Source organism: Protopterus annectens, chromosome 9.part0 (genome assembly GCF_019279795.1).
Source record: "Protopterus annectens isolate FY-2018-M chromosome 9.part0, PAN1.0, whole genome shotgun sequence".
Lineage (NCBI taxonomy): Eukaryota > Metazoa > Chordata > Ceratodontiformes > Protopteridae > Protopterus > Protopterus annectens.
This window is the reverse complement of record NC_056743.1, coordinates 1,413,351,258-1,413,369,168: the sequence shown is the minus strand read 5'-3', so window position 1 is coordinate 1,413,369,168 and position 17,911 is coordinate 1,413,351,258. Positions and strand designations below refer to the sequence as shown.

The 17,911-nt window shown below is 39.7% G+C and overlaps 1 protein-coding gene across 1 annotated transcript in view; it reads right to left on the bottom strand.

The window, feature by feature from the left end:
• LOC122810691 (myoferlin-like) overlaps positions 1 to 17,911 on the bottom strand; it is a 1,883,765-nt gene that overhangs the window by 1,576,362 nt on the left and 289,492 nt on the right. Inside the window, 1 exon segment of the mRNA XM_044082260.1 lies at positions 7,243 to 7,344. Within this exon segment, the coding sequence (XP_043938195.1) occupies positions 7,243 to 7,344 (102 nt within the window).

The following is a 17,911-nucleotide window of genomic DNA, read 5'->3' as shown; positions in this document are numbered from 1 at the left end:
CATCATGTCCTCCATTGACTGGTTGAGAGACCACTCATGAGGGAGTAAAATGGCCCTGCTCAGTTTGACTGCTAATAGGCTGTTTTTCCTAAAATGTGCATTGCCAAGAAAAAGTGGTTGAAAGAGATCACCCATTCACAAATTCTAATTGCCTCCCTGCAAAGTGGGTAAGATCTGGTTCCTCCTTGTTTGTTGATGTACCAGACCACTGACATGTTCTCTGTCTGAATTTTAACCATCCCTAAAGGAAGAACATCTTGAAATGCCTGCAATGCATATAGGACTGCTCTCATTTCTAGGACATTAATGTAAAGACTGGCCTCTGTCTGGGACAATGTGCCTTGGACTGCCCTTCCCAAGTAATGCCCTAACTCCAGCTGAGAGGCATCCATAGTCACTGAGGCCTTGGGAGAAGGAAGTATGAAGGGGCGGTCCTGGAAAAATTCCTCTGCATGAATCCACCATGCTATGTGTTGTCTGCAAACACCTGTCATACAAATGGAAGTTATCACTGACTGATGTCTTACTGACCACTGTACCTCTAGGGTCCACTGTAATATTCTCATGTAGAAATGCGCCAAAGGGACTAGAACTGTGGAGGCTACCACTGAGCCTAATGACTAACCTGAGGACTAACATGGCTGGAGATGAATGAAGAGTAAGGATTTGTAATGCCTGTTTCCTTAAGGTCTCCAGTCTTGTTTGAGGTTGGCTTGCCACCTGTGATTTGGTATCTAGATGGGCTCCAGTGAACTTCAGTTTGTGTTGGGGAAAGCTAAGACTTGGAATGGTTTATGGTGATGCCCAGCAGAGAACAGAGCAAGTGATCCCTGATGAATTAGTAGAGGTTTGGTGGAAGCAGACAGAAGCCAGTCATCTAGATACAGAAGCACCCAGAATCTTTGCAGCCTCAGGTGAGCTGCAACCACTGCCATATACTTGGTGAACACCTGGAGGGCTCTGGTGAGACCAAAGGGCAGTGCTCCGAACTGGTAATGACTGGCTCTCAGCTTGAAGCATAGGTATCTCCTGGAGTGCTTGTGCATTTTGATGTGATAGTACATAGTCTGGAGATCTTCAGTGCACATCCAGTCATCCTTCCATAAAAGAGGCAGGATGTACTGAACCTTGATCATTCAGAACTTCAAGGGTTTCACAAATTGATTTAATTTGCTGAGATCCAAAACTAGCCTGAGTTTTCTGATCTTTTTTGGAACCAAAATGAATCTCGATTAAGTTCTGGGTCCTTGTTGGTCTGGTGGAACTGGTTGGATGACTCTTTTTCTGGCAGCTTTTGTATTTCTGTAGCTGTGGCTTTCCTCTGACTGGGTGGAATGTTAGGAATTCTTCTGTTACATTTTGGCGGAAAAAGGAAAATGGCATACAATCTCTGAATATGATATTCTGCACCCAAGAACCTTTGGTAATGGCAAGCCAGGCTTCTGGGTGCAGGGACAGGTGTCCTCAACCATCTCCAGAGTGCAGCAGACAGGTAACCCTACAGGGATGCGGATAGGGCTTGTCTGAGAAGGAACCTCTGAAAGCCCTGATGTTGCAGGCCATCTCTGCCTTGAGGATGGCATCTCCAATTAAAGTTCCCACCTCTGCTGCAAGAGGATCTTTCTCCATAGGAGTCTTAGGAATAACTTTGCAACTTCCTAAACTACAATTTTCTACCCCCCCTTCACTTTGGGAGAAGATCCTTTGAGGAAAAGAAAAATGGATTCCCACAGCAGAAAGGGTCTTCCCATCTTGCTCGCTCCTGAGTCTCTTTCACCTTAGAGCCAAATAAGGTGGAGCCATCAAAAGGGGCACTGATGAATGAAGACTTGAAGAAGTATGCCAAATCACACAGGCAAAGCCAGGCATGCATTCTAATGTTAAGCTTGAACCTACTGCTCTATCAGCTCCCTCCAGTGGCATGAGAGATCAATCTCATGGAAGTACTGAATAAGGACTGGAGGGTGGCCAGCTGCTAAGAAACTGTTTTCTTATCCTCTGCAGAAATGGACCTGGAGTGGATACTGGAGTTGGTCAATTCCTTCTGAAATTTCATAACATGTGCAAATTATTCAAAGAACTGAGGGCAAAGGTCATTGATGCATAGACATGCTTCCCAAACCTGGTCAGTCCCCTAGATTCCCCATTACAAGGATGAACAGAAGAACTTAGTTCCACTAGTTGCTTCCTACTGGCTTCTGCAACCATCACAGCATCCACAGGGAGACCCTTACTCCAACTAGCCCTATCATTAAGTGCAACAAGAAACCTGTTCAGCCATTCAGGTATGGGCTCCGTGACATGCAGATCCTTCAATGTCTGATGGGAGATGAGGTCTACCATCTCATCAGCCAGGGGGACTACCCAAGTCATAGCTGAGCCAGTCTCTAAAGCCTAGAGGAACACTGACTCCTCTTGGGAAAGAGGGGTCAGAATACCAACCTAATTTCTGTTTCAGAAGCTTGAGAATCTCTCAGAATGAAGCATCCTCAAGGGGTGATGTGGGGGACCCTTCCCCTTCATCAAAGTCAGTGTCTTCAGTTAATGACTATTGTGGAGTGTCTAAGTGCCTTCTTTTGCTCATCTGCTTCTGAGGGGGCTCTTCAGTGGAAGGTTCTGGAGAAGACTCAGAAGTTTCAGCATGCTCTGAATGAGGACTGTATCGCAGGCTTGATCTGACCAACTTTCCTGATGGGGTAGGATGAAAAGGCCCAGCTTCCACAGAAGACAGTTGTGTGTAGGGTGGACCCGAGGTGGGTATGGGTGTCTTTTCCATTAAAGAGGAGAAATTTCCATCCTTTACCTCAAAGGCCAAAACAATGGGGGATCTCAGTCCCGCCCCCACCAGATTCGAAGAAGCCTGTGAGGGCTGAAACCCAATCCCCTCCAGCTCCTCTCTAAAGGTGCAGGTCAGTGCCAAGCTGTCCAGCACTGAAGCTCAGAGAGGAAGCCATCAGAGTCAATCCCAACCCACCCAATCCAGTGTCGATAATACAGCCCCAAAATGCTTCTGGAGATGACAAGGTCAGACTGTCTGGGTCAGAGAAACTGTCTGAGTCGAAGAAAGGCAAGTCTTTGGATCCAACATAGATATACTCAGAAATCTCGGGTCCAAACACTCCAAAACCACTGGATGAATTGGAGTAGGAGCTAAAGCCTGTGGTGGAGTGGTGGAGAGGCTCACGGGTCAGATGGGAGATGAAGACAGTACAACACCCAACTGAATCGGGGTTCTGAGAACATTTTGTATCATCTTGTCCACATCCACTTCTGACAGGCTCCTGGACGATCTGAGGGAAGATGAAGTTGATGGTGGATGGGAAGCTTTTCGAGGTGGGTTCTGTAAGAAGGAGGAATGATGTCTTCAAGACAAGTATTCAGGAGAAAACTTGGTGATTAGAGCTGGATCTAGTTGGATCCAGATGAGAAGAAGGATACAAAGGTTCTGATTTTGTCTTTGTTGGAGTAAAGCTCTTGGAGGTTGTCAGACTTGACATTTTCTTGGGTGGAGCCAAGCCTGAAGAAGTTAAAGGAGAAAAGCAGTCAAAAGAACAATTCCTCATTTCCTTGGATCTCTCTGTTGCATCTCCTGAGGATTTCTTACAGGAAGATGATGCTCTAGAGTCTGAAGATGCACAGGATGTAAGTAGACCTTTCTGAATTAATGTATTCTTCCTTTTGTCCAAGGCCCTTTTATCAAAGCTAGAGCCAATGTCACAAGAAACATCAAGATGCTCTGGATCTAAACAGTATACACATAGAGAACTGCTATCAGAATTTGTAATCTTATGCCTACAAGTGGAGCATTTTTTAAAACCAGTAGGTTTTTCTGAAATTATTTAAATCACAAGAAATTACTAGCAATGGTACTAACAATAACTAAATAGTGAAGAAAGAAGGAAAGTAAGAAAAATAAATACCAGCCATGGTACTGGAAGATGTACCACAAAGGTAGTGAAAGAAAGGGCAAGGGCTTAAGGCCCAAGTGCTACAAGTAGTGAGGAAATAGCCTTTCTATTTATATATGGGGAAATTGTAACAGGAATTAAACTAAATGAAGAAAAAGTAGAAAAATATGAAGAGTAAAAATTAACCTAAAACAATTCTCTCGCAAAGCAAATTGTTCGAGCTAATGGTGACCATGTCTTATCGCTAAAGCAGCAAACGAGATCTGAAATATCTCAACAGTAGTTGAGGGATAATTAGTAAGGGGAGGAGCCTGAGCTACAGAGCCTAAATGTCTGTTAAGTGGCCAGTTACAGATCTGAGATTGGATCCAAGCTCCATCAGTTGCTGAACGGACGATAAAGACAGAATATGATTCTCTAGCTGAGATCTGTAACTGCACCCACCTGGAAAGCAACATTACTAAATTATTCTGTAAGAACAACATTATGGCTTGTAACACCCCAGTCAATGATTTTCGATGATTCTCAGTGATAAATGAGACATATCAGGTTTGTAAATTTCACTTATAAAAAGTGGATTTTTTTCTTGTATAGACTCTCTATTTACTCTCCCTTGACTGCCAGCAACACTGTCACCCTAGTCACTGTTACTGCCCTCATCTTTGATGGAGTTATCTTCATGTTTAACTACTAGTATTCGACAAAAACAGCACACTATTACAGAAGCATAACCCCACTGTCTCGGTGGGCACAGTGACCATCATGAAGAGCACTGGCTATTTTTTGCCATTAATCCCGATTCCTTCTTTTCATTGTTGTTCAGCTGCACATATCACATGTACACGCACAGAAATACAAGCTACAGATATCATGCAACATACTGTCATCCTTGGCCCTGAAGGGTACAGCGGCACTTGGGTGCTGTGGCATAGGACTAATCATATGACAGGAATGCCACTTCTCATTGTTGAGAGACTACTCCTTCGGGCAACTCTCCTTCTCCCTGTCCAGTTACCATTTGAAAGTGGAAGTTACTGCTTGCAGACTACTTCTTCTGAAGTGAAGGGGACATGTCCAGCTTTCCTATGTTGTTGTGACAGCTTTCATCATCTTCAAAGAACAGAACCTTCTGGTTTCTAGACACAGGCAGAAAAACTATTTATTCACTGACGGTAGCATAACAGCAATTTTGTAACCTGTGTTTTGGAGCTTTTCTCCCCGGGCCTCCGCTGAAAATGGACATGCATCAGCGGAGATCTCTCCGTCAACAAATGTAAAATAAAATAAAATAAAATAAATAAATTAATTCAGGAACAATAGTGGTACATTATCTATACATTAGCCAGTAACAGCTGTGTCACAGAACGACTTTGAAGAAGGTGAGTGAGGCTAGCAATTTGAATTCTATGCATTTATCACTTACTCTCTGAGGGAAGTAGCTGGGACTGCTTTTAATAGCAATTAAACTGACTCACTCCAAAAATCGATGAAATTCCCTGAAATCTATTTCAGAAACTTCCTGCAGATGATGAAAACTAGCAGCTTTCAGTAATATGGCAGAATCTGATATAGTTAACATCTGTTGGACAACATTGCACATCTCTAAGAACTGTAAAAACATATATTGAAATAGAAAATAACTACTAATCAATATAACATTTTGCATCTATCTATATACAAATATACATAACTGCAGCCAGAAAGACCATTATTTCTGGCTGGACGAGAAAATCTACTGCCTTCCTTCAAGTAGCAAGTGTCAAAATATGTTGGCATGTAGCTAATGCAATGATACTTTATGTCACAGTTATTAAACAATGCCTTTCTGGACAGACAAGCAACTGGTAATATCGGCTTCTGTGCTGATTGACTGAGTTCGCAGGAATGCAATCTGGTCCAGGTTTTGAAAAACCGGCACCTTGTCTTTACCTCTTTTTCTGGAAGGGAAAGACCTGGACTCCATCGCACTGATATTCCTTGCGGGAATAAGAAGCTTGCTTATTTATTTATTTATTTATTTTTTATGCATTTGTTAACCAGGTAAGCCCACTGGATACCAGTGCCCCTTTGCAGACGTGACCTGGAAGTGGTGTCTAGTCAAGTTACTTGCTCAGACTCAAACAGTAGGCAAACAGAGGTGGAAGAAACAAACCCTGTAACTTTGGCTACAGGAAGTAGCTCATTAACATTTTGGAGCCTAAATCTTCTGCGATAACTGCCACCCATTCTTCTTCTTGCAGGATGTGGTAAGATATACCTGATCTAAGAAAATACGCAGAGCCCATAATACAGAAAATAGAAGTGCGGGCTACATAAACATAGCTTGATGACTGCCCATTTATCTCTTTGTTTAGATTGTTAACCATTCTGGATAAGTAGGTTATTTGGTGATAGACAACCCTTTTGGTCATCACACAATGGACAGTCTGTGAGTATAACCGATATGTATAATTGATATTCCGTTGTACACAAGGCTTTCTACATGGCCCACCTCATAAATACGAGTATTTCATCCAGGAACAAGGAGGTCATAACATCCATGTACTCCTCCCCTATCAGACCCATTATCGAGTGCAATGCCCCCTTCGGCATGTACCTTTCCAAGCACATGCAGCAGCTGGAGAGACCACAGAGGTTCCTGACCAGGAAAATCCAGGGTCTCAAACACCTATCCTGTACAGATATGCTAAAGTTCCTGTCCCTCTACTCAGTCTCATACAGATTGCTCAGAGGTGACCTGTGTCTGGCATACAAGGCCATCTCAGACCCAGCCTTGTAGGAATTGCTGCATATCCATAAGTCAAACTCCACTTGCACAACCTGCACACAAGGCCTTAACCTGGTCTGTAACATTAATAGAACTTGTTGGCAGGATAGATTTATGTCCAAAAGACTCCCCCATCTGTGGAATAGACTCCCTCACCATGTGAAGCAGAGTACCTCTCTAGCTCTGTTTAAGAGGAACCTGGACGACTGGATGGGAAACAGAAAATACACCCCTGGGATCCCACATGTTACTGCTAGACAGGGGAAGCAGGTGCTGACTTTGAGGGAACATGGGCAAAATTCTAGGCTTATAAGGGTTTCCGGGCCAATAGCCTAGTATCATCCTATGAACCTATGTGATGTTAGGCAAAGCTGAAAGAGGTCAAATGAGATCAGATTGGAGGGAAATGAGAAATCACCTTCACATATCCACTAACAGAAATTTGAGTATAGTGAAAAACACTTTAATATTTCGTTTACAATAATGATTATTTAAATAATTATATAATTTACAATAATATAGTTATAATGATATTTATGACAATACAGCACACTTATTTTCATTCACCTCAATGGCAGTCATCCTCAGTGCTGGTCGGATTGATGGAGGTATCATGTACAATCCATTATCTTTCTCTGGAGGTAGCTCAGGTAAGATGGTTCCATTGTTCTAAAGAAATAAAAATACAGAATCATAGATTTACCAAGCAACAGTACAAACAATTCCGGTAGCAGCTTAAACTTAAAATTAACTTTCTAACTTAATACACTGCATGGCCACACTGACTTGCACTTTGTAAGCTCTGATACATCTGACATACTAATCATCAACCTTAGTCAAGGTGCCCTTTTTATTGATGGTGTAAACTGTGTTGCTGGATCTGTAAATGAGGAATGCTAAGGAAACTCTCTCCTCATGCAGAAACAGATTTGCTGTTGGGGTTAATGAGTCAGTTCACTTGAATTTCACTTAGATGAAGGCATTTTGAATGGTTGGTATAAAGCAAACATGCAGAATGCAGAATTAGAACATTCCTATCATAGTTACTTGCACTACTGTACAAGTTTTAGAACATTACAATTTATGTATTATTTATACATATATATTTTATGTCAAATTTCTTTTTATTAAAATTTTCAGTGTGCAAAAAAGAAACAACTCATCCACTACGCAGTTGAAATATGCAAACAATACTTTTTTTATAGGTAAATGCTAGGTTATCAGTCTACATGCTAGCCAATAACCAGCAGTCAGAATCCAACCCTGTACTTTGTATCCATGAGGTTAAGACCTTAACCTTTTATGCCAACCCACTTAACTATTTAATGAGTTTGTGCGAAGGAGAATGTCCCAACTTACTACAGTTCACAGGCTAATCTTCAACCCCATCCAGGGCCCCCGCCCTCACACACATCCTACCCCCCTACATTCCAAATAAAACTTTCAGATCTGAACACCAAACCTTAATAAGTGTCCACAAACCTAACCATCCTCCTAGACAACTCCTCCTCTCTTTCTCCTTACCCAAAAAATGGAATTCTCTTCCTTCCTCCCTAAGGACAATGCAGAATGTAGATAACTTTAAAACTCAGCTTCATTCCTACCTCTCTTCCAAATGGAAATGTACCTGCATTCTTCCAACCTCACTTCAATCTCATAACTGTTCACAACAAAATAACTACACTTTTTCTTTCTATGTAAATATTGTAAATATTTTTCTTTGACTTAGATTTGTATTTGTATTTAGCACTGTTTTGTTTTTACTTTTGTATCTTTACTTGCATCTTGTACTTTGGAGCTTTTCACCCTGGGCCTCCACTGAAAATGGGCTCTTTGGGCCAAGTGGACTTCCCCGGTCATCAAACTGGAAATAAATAAATAAAATAATAAATAATGAGAATAAGGGAAAAAACAAATTAAACAATAAGATGTAGCATAGTTAACACAATGGAGACTCAATGGAGTCTACATACAGTGCAGTTTATCTATAGTGCAAGTATGTTAACTCAAAGTTACTTTTAACAGGAAGAAAACAGAAGTACTGTTCCTGCATCTCCAGTTCAGTTCAGTTTAAGTTTCTCACAAATCAAACAGTCAATGTAGTTAATTTTCTTGATGGTGCAGCTCAGAATAAGTTGCCCCTAATCGACAAAAAGAAGTTATGTACTCAGCATAACGCTCCATCTGTGTTGTCTTCATTCATCCTTGACAGATGGGTTCAGTTCCAACATGTGAACTGACTCGGCTGTTACTACAGCTTGCGCCAGCCAAAAACTCTCAAGCTTCACCTCTACCCAGAATCCCTCTCTCTCAATTACCTCAGATTGAGTTTGCAGACAAGCTATCGAAACATACAGAACATATATGCATTATATATATATATATATATATATATATATATATATATATATGTATGTATGTGTAGATCAATGTGTGTATGTATATACCTTTAAGAAGCTATCCAAGGGCTCACATAAGTGTATAAATACTGAGCATGTGCAAGTCTGACTGCATTTTGTAGTTATCTGTTGAGATGTGAACATGTATGTATGCGAGCTCTGTTAACTAGTTTGTTCATGTTTTATGATGCTGCTATTCATCCTGATGTGTTTCTATGCATTAAAGCATCTGAACGAAAACCCAAGCCTTCTTTTTATAACTTTTAGAGATGAATGAGTGATATGGTGTCAGAAGTGGCATGTTTAAAAGTGCACGGTGTCAGAAGAGGCATATCCAAAGAGCATGAAACTAGAAACGGCTTGGTTAAAATGATCTGAGGCACTTGTTTAGATGCTGGTGGAATATAGACGAGTGGATCATCTCTAAAATGTGCAAACTTCGCAAAACAGATCAGAAACAAATTTTAGATATTAAAACTTGCTCAACACTATTTCTTTTTTGTATAATATGAAACGGGGCAAACAAAACATTCTAAACGATATTCGCATAAACCAAATTGTACGATATTGATAAAAATTTTCAAATACTATGGAAAATGTTTGAAATAAAGTCCAAATTGCATAAAATTAATAAAATAAGGGGAAACAAATGCATTTTTGCAAAGCATATCTTTTTCGTATTAAGGAAAAATGTCCGAGTTATCAAAAGTATATAAAGTGTTTGCATGTTTGTGCAGTGTTACAGTAAAGCTATTTCGCAAAGTACAGCCATTACAAGGCATATTTTGCAGAGTACAGCCATTACAGGGCATATTTCACAAAGTACAGTATTTTAAAGAGATTATTATGCATCTGAATGTTGTTACAAGCTCACAGAACAGTTTGTTCTTACATAAGTACAATGACCATATTTTCAGTATGCTTGTGTACACTTTGTGAACATGGCAGACGGATTTCAAAAACCTAGTGCATTTGTGTTTGACAGTAATATTGTTCAGAACTGGAGAGTGTTTGAGCAAGAGTACATTTTCATACAGGCTGCATATTCTGATAAAGATAACCATACAAAGACATGTATTCTACTTAATTTAGCTGGGTCAGAGGCCATTGAAAGGGAACATTCATTTCTGTATGCACCTGCTGTCTATACAGTAGAGGTGAATCCATCATATTGTTGTACCAGCTGAGTCAAGGGAGGACCCAGACTGCTTAAAATGTAAATTTTGAGAAATGTGTAACCCCCAGACAGATGTTACAATGGAAAGGCACTTATTTTACACAAGGGATCAAAAGCATGGTGCAACTTTTGCAGCATATATAAATGACCTGAGAAATAAAGCTAAAACATACAGATTTGGTGATTTAAGGGATGAGTTGATAAAAAAGACAGACTTCTGTGTGGTGTAAAAGATGATGCTGTCAGAATGATTTTGCTTTGTGACAGTGATTTAACTTTGAATAATGCCATTGAGATTTGTCAGATATACAAGCTCACAGTAAAGTACACAAATATGTTTACAAATTTGAATAGCTCTAGAAGGCACAGTGATAAAGTTCATGTTGATAGTATGCAGCACGAAATTAAAAGAAACAGGCCCAAGAATATGGCAATAACTGTAACCCCTGCAGCACTCACTGGTAAACCCCAGAACTTTTTGACAAGTCCTAAGGCAAACTCTGGAAATCGTGCAGTCTCAGTGAAGCATAACAGCGAGTCAACAAACTCAAAGCATGGGTCCCAACCTTTCATTGCCAACTGTCATAACTGTGCTGGAAGTCATGAATCTGAAAGGAAAAAAAAAATCAAAGGAAGAAACAAGAGTGCAGCTCTGGGACTGGAAGAAAACAGTAGCTAATAACAGAAAAACAACCAGCAAATCAACCACCAAACTCAAAACTTGTCAAAGAATATGTTTAATACTAAAAATAGGTTAAAAACATCCACAGTTTAGCGCTTTCATCTGTAACACTGCATCATCAGAACTACTGCTTGTGGAAGCTATTTTAAAATTTAAGTGCAGAAGACACACCTCCTATGTAAACCAATCACAACATGTTGTAGCCGAAATCAGTGCAAAACAGAAAAAATAAAGTAACAACACTAAAAATAAGTCAAAACTTTTAAAACCTGAACCAAAACACAAATACAAACTAGGAAAAAATAACTAAGTAAAAAATGTTTGCTGAAACACAAAAATCATATTCTGCTGGCTCTCCTTTTCAGTTCACTGCTGATAGAAATACTGTCATTTAAACAGGGAAAGTTGGGAGCATCCAGCTTAAGCTGCCATGTCATTTCCTGGTGAAGCAGTTTGTTCTTCCAGTCCCCTACATAAGGCAAATTTTGTATTTGTTCAAGAACTAGAAAAGAAAACCTGGTGAATTTATCAAAAACAATGGAATGCCTGGCCAGTGCACTTTTACTATCCTTATGTTGAATACTATAAGCATGTTGATAGATACACTTGCTCAAATCGTTCTTAGTTTTTCCCACATAGAAAGTGGGACAAGATGCACATGTAATAAGGTAAATAACTCTCTGAGAAAAACAACTGTAAGTTCCATCATTCACAGAAGAATCAAATCTACTTGAGGGTACCATTGTAACAAGTGTTTATGTAGAAGGGATTTTATGTTAGATTTATTTTTATAGGTAAAAGATAGTAGTGTAGAAAAAAAAAGTCTGTGATGCTTTCATCACATTGTAGCATAAACCAGTTTTTCCGCAAAATGTTTTCAATGTCCTTGGCATCCAATGTGTAATGCAGGACCATATTGGTTTGGCCACATATCTCATCTCTGATTGAATCCAGAAGTGGTGGGGGGGTAGCCATGTTCCAAAAATATGGATCTTAGAATGTTGAACTGTTCAAGACACACTATGTCATCCAAGGTCAAATGAAAGGTTTTGATAAATTGACTTTTTACTACCCACCCTCTTCTGATGATAATAACCAGGCCCCCACCTTTGTCCGGTTTCATGCATCTAATATTGTAATTGTTAGTAAACTGAATTCATACTACAGTTACAAGCCAGCACCTCCTTTTTAAAGTTCACATATTCCTTTAAATGTGACCAGATTAATTATCTTGACACTGACATCAGAAAAGGAGTTAATGAAAAATTCACTATCAGAATTTACAGGAAGTTCACTTATTGTAGCACATTTCTTTTTTTCAACAGTTGCCACCCCTTTCATCAGAAGGGGGGAGGTAGTAAAAAGTCAATTTATCATTTGACCTCAGATGACGCGGTGTGTCTTGAACAATTCAACATTAGTTTTTGGACCGTGGCTACCCCCCATCACTTCTGGATTCAATCAGAGATGAGATATGAGCAGAGAGAAACACTAAATATGCCCCCATCTTCAAGAAAGGGCTAAATCAGCTTGACAAGAAAGACAATCAAACAGGTTTTAATGGTCAAACCAATATGGTCCTGTGGGAAAAACTAAGAATGCTTTGAACAAGCGTATCTATCAACATGTTTACAGTACTCAGCGTAAGGACAGTAAATGTCCACTGGCCAGGCATTCCATTGTTTGTGAGAAATTCACTAAGTTTACATTTCTAGTTCTTAAACAAATAAAAGTCTGCTTATGTAGGGGACTGGCAGAACAAACTGCTTTACCGGGAAATGACATGGAAGCTTATGCTGGATGCTGCCAAATTTCCTGGTTTAAATGACAGCATTTCTATCAGCAGTGAACTAAAAAGGAGAGCCAGCAGAATATGATTTTGTGTTTCATCAAACATTTTTTGTTTAGTTATTTTTTTGCCTAGTTTGCATTTACATGTTTTGGTTCAGGTTTTAAAAGTTGTGATTCATTTTTAGTGTTGTTACTTTATTTTTTTCTGGTTCACACTGATTTCAGCTACAACATGTTGTGACTGGTTTATATGGGAGATGTGTCTTCTGCACTTAAGTTTTAAAATGGCTTTCACAAGTTCTGATGATGTCTTAGTGTTACAGATGAAAGTGCTAAACTGTGGATGTTTTTAACCTAGTTTTGGTAGTAACCATATTCTTCGACAAGTTTTGAGTTTGGTGGCTGATTTGCTGGTTATTTTGCTGTTAAAAGGAAAAAATGTTTAACTTTTGGTCAGTGATGCCACAAATGCAGTAAGTGGAATCATGTCAAAAGATTTTGGAATCATTTCAAAAGATTTTGTAAATCAAAAGGCCCACATTCCTTTATTAAAAGGGAGCATTTTAAGAAACGAGTTGATCAGTTAGACAGTGGCAATTCTACTCTTTATGTTGATGGTGCGTCAGTGCATCATGAAATGGTCAATGCAGTAGATTTAAGGGCAAAGAATTAAATATTTTGTACTGTTCGTATATATGGCAAACCCACAAAGCTCAAAGCTGATACAAGCTCTAAGTGCAATGTTATGTCTGCAGAAACATTTGCTAGAGTGTGTCATGGTGAAAGGCTTCATTTGGCAAGGTGTCCGAAACTTGTTTCTTATGGAGGTAAAGAAATTCAAATTGAAGGCTCAGTAGTGCTTTCATGTTACTCTGCTGGAAGAAGCTACGACTTATTATTTATGTGGTCAAGAGGCACGTCCAGTCATTATTAGGGCTCAGAGACAGTTTGAAAATGAGACTGCTTTCATTTAATAAGCAAGTCATCATGTTAGCTTAAAAGACCACTACTCTAATTTTGCCCAACATATTTTTTCCACCTATGCTGATCTTTTCCAAGACAAACTAGGCAAACTTCGAGTTGTGTACTCCATGAAGTTAGACCCAGAGGTCAGTCCAGTTATCAGGCCAGCACGTAATGTTCCAATAGCCATGCAGAACTGAGTCAAAGCTGAGTTAGACAAAATGGTGCAACAAGGTATGATTTGTTCAGTGGAAACTCCAAATGAATGGGTATCTTCCATGGTGGTAGCTCATAAGAAAAGCTCAGATGACATCAGAATATGTATTGATCCATGAGATTTGAACAAAGCACTAAAAAGACCTCATCATGCAATGCATACAGTCAAAGAAGTCACAGCCTTGATGCCAAATGAGACTATTTTTTCTCTTAGATGCAAAGAGTTCATTCTGGCAAATTCAGCTTGACAAGAAATCCTCTTTCCTCACTACTTTTAGTAATCCGTTTGGCAGGTACAGATTTTTGAGAATGCCATTCGGGATAAATTCTGCAAGTGAAGCCTTTCAGCATGCAATGCAGCAAATTTTTTCTAGGTATCCTTGTACTATTATAATAGACAACATACTAGTAGGAGGTCGTGATGAGGCAGAACATGACAGAAACCTCAGAAAAGTTCTAGAATTGGCATGTTAAGTGAATCTTGAGCTCAACCCACACAAATGCAAGTTCAGGCTACAAGAAGTTACTTATGTTGGTCATTTATGTACGAGTACAGGCCTACTACCAGATCCTTCAAATCAAACAGCCATTCTCGAGATGCCAGCTCCAGACAATGTTATAGCTCTGCAACATTTTCTTGGCAAGGTCAACTATCTAAGCAAGTTTATTCCAGATTTCAGCCAACTTTCAGCACTAATCAGAGAGCTGACACGTAAAGATGTATCCTGGTCTTGGTTAGAGCAACACCAAAGAGCATTTGATGTCCTGAAACAGAGAATTGCTATTCCACCAACCCTCAGATACTATGATGTTCACAAGCCAGTTATACTTTCCTGTGATGCTTCCAAATTTGGTCTTGGTGCAGTCATTCTATAAGAGGTTCTATCTATTGCCTATGCATTGAGAACTCGTACCCAAGCTGAAATGTTGTATGCCCAGATTGGGAAAGAGCTTCTGGCAATTGTGTTTGCATGTTCGAAGTTCCATGATTATGTTTATGGTAGACCTATCCAGATCGAAACGGACCACCAACCTCCAGTCACTATCCTGAGAAAGCCTATGCATTCAGCCCTAGCCAGATTGCAACATATGATGCTGAGATTGCAAAAGTATCATTTCAATCTTGTCTACAAGAAAAGCAAACTTCTTTAACTTGCTGATACATTATCCAGATCACCCAGAAATACCACAGAACAGCACAAGAATGAGAATCTTGATTTTGAAGTCATGGAAGTGCATAATTTTTCTTCCACAGGTCTTGATGAGCTGAGAGATCACACAGCCACCGATCCACTTTTACAGAGGCGTAACCACTTTATCAATCAAGGATGGCCGTCAAAGCAATCTAGTTTACCTCAAGAAGTGCAACCTTATTTTCCCTACAGAGATGGGATTTTGTGTGGCAAAGGTATCATTATGAAAGGTCCAAAAGTCATTGTTCCAAAGTCCTTGCGACCAGAATACATTACTATCGTGCATCGTAGTCACCCGGGAACTGAATCTATCAAAAGAAGGGTGAGAGGACTAGTATTTTGGCCTTCTATGTCACAAGACACAGAGAGGGCACTCTTATCTTATTTGGTGTGTAATAGTACAAAGCCACATCAACAGAAGGAACCACTTCACCTTAACCAGATTCCTAAACTACCTTGGTCGACAGTAGCTACCTACATTTTCGAGTGGAATGGTCAACATTATTTGGTATTAGTAGACTCTAATTTTTACTTTATTTTATTTTTTTATTTTACATTTGTTTACCAGGTAATGTCCGACTGGGCTGGGAGCCTGTTTTCAGTGGAGACCCAGGGAGAAAAGCTCCACAGATACAATACAATTTAGACAGTAGACTAAAATAGTACAAGTCAATAAAAATTAGTCAATTTCAACATACAATACAATTTAGACAGTAGACTAAAACAACAGAACAATTGGTTTGAGATTGACTTACTTCCTAACCTAGCATCCAATACAGTCATTACTAAGATGAAGTGTCATTTTGCAATACATGGGAGTCCGCACAAAGTTATTTCTGACAATGACATACAGTTTACAAGCCAACAGTTCAAAAGATTTGCTGAAGAATGGGACTTTACTCATGTCACAAGTAGTCCAGAGTACCCATGGTCAAATGATTTGGCAGAACATGCAGTTCAAAGTGCAAAACAGTTACTAGAGAAGTCGAATCGAGATAATAGTGATGTTTTCCTAAATCTTTTGAATCTCGGAAATGTTCTTCGTGATAAACATCTTGGTTCACCTGCTCAGAGACTTTTGTTGAAACAAACCAAAACCATATTACTAATCAGCAGTCAATTGCTGGTTTCATGTGTCAAGAACAACAGATCAGTGAAAAACAATCTGTTGAAAAAACACCTAACCCAGAGATCCTACTACGATAAGACCAACAAACTGCTCAATCCATTATGAGAAGGAGAAGTGGTAAGGATGCAGAGGTCCAAAAGTTATGATCGGATTGATGCCATGAAGAATATTGGTCCAGAGCCTAGATCGTACATTATAGAATCAGAAGGAGCAATCTTCAAGTGGAACTGAAAGCATTTGAGACCAGTGTCCGAGCCTATACCACAGCAGATAGCCTGTGAGAAAAACTCTTTTATCTCAGAGTGAGTTGTCAGGTGTTCCAATTCCAGAGGGAGTTCCAGAGGACATTCCCATTCCTGTGATGAAACCAGAAGTTCCTGATATGAGCTGTGTACCGCAGACTGTCCCTGTTGCTAAATTTGGTCCCAACTGTTATGTTATGAGATATGATCGAATCTCTAAACCTTGTAGTAGATATGAGGCAACTTGGACATGAACATTGTGTTTTGCTTTTGATGTGTACAGTAATACATGCCTAACTCTGATATTGTTGTGTATAAAGGGCAATCTTTTTAAGAGAGAGGATGTAGATCAATATGTGTGTATATACACCTTTAAGAAGCTATCCAAGGGCTTGCGCAAGTGTATAAATACTGAGCACGTGCAAGTCTGACTGCCATTTTGTAATTAGCTGTTGGATTACTGGCCTCAAACAAATGCCCTACACTGACCACCTCAAAAAACTCCAGCTTTACTCCGTAGCATATCGCCTACTCTGAGGTATTCTCTGCCTAACATATAAAGCTATGCCAAACCCAGAGCTGTTGGACATGCTACACCTAAAGAAATCCCAATCCCTCCAAGCTACACGCCCTAGGGACCTAAACCTTGTCACCACAATAAACAGGACATGCTGGAGGGATAGATTCCTGTCCCAGAGACTTCCTATACTCTGGAACAAGCTACCCATCTATGTCAAGCAAAGTTCTTCAATAGCACTCTTCAAGAAAAATCTTGATGAGTGGATGGGAAATAGGAAATAGACCCCGGGAATCACTTCTGTGTATCTGCTGGACAGTGGCACAGGAGATATAACTTTCTTGGGTGGCATAAGCTATGGTACCTTGCTGGCTAGGCTTACGTAGGCCCTTGGGCCGATAGCCTAGTACCTACCTATGAACCTATGAACCTATGAAATGTGAACATGTATGTATGTAAGCTCTGTCTGTTAACTAGTTTGTTCGTGTTTTATGATGCAGCTATTCATCCTGATGTGTTTCTACGTATTAAAGCATCTGAACGCCAAGCCTTCTTGTTATATGTGTCAGACACGAATGAGCAATAATATATGCATATGTACACATATATATATATATATATATATATATATATATATATATATGAGTAAGGTATGTGTAAGGCTACTGTGGCTGGACAATATAACAATTCAAGTGAATTTGATCTGTTCCACCAAATAATCTATAAGGACGGGGGATGGAGGGGTGGCAAGGATGAATTAAGATAGACAAAAAAGATGGAACGTTATGGTGAGTACATAACTTCTTTATCTGATGTTGTCAATCTTCACTCCATCCTTGACAGATGGGACAGAGTGGAGTCATGGAAGGATATTCCTAAGCACCATCAAGCCAAAGGACGATCGTCCCCTAGAGACAAGATCCAGTT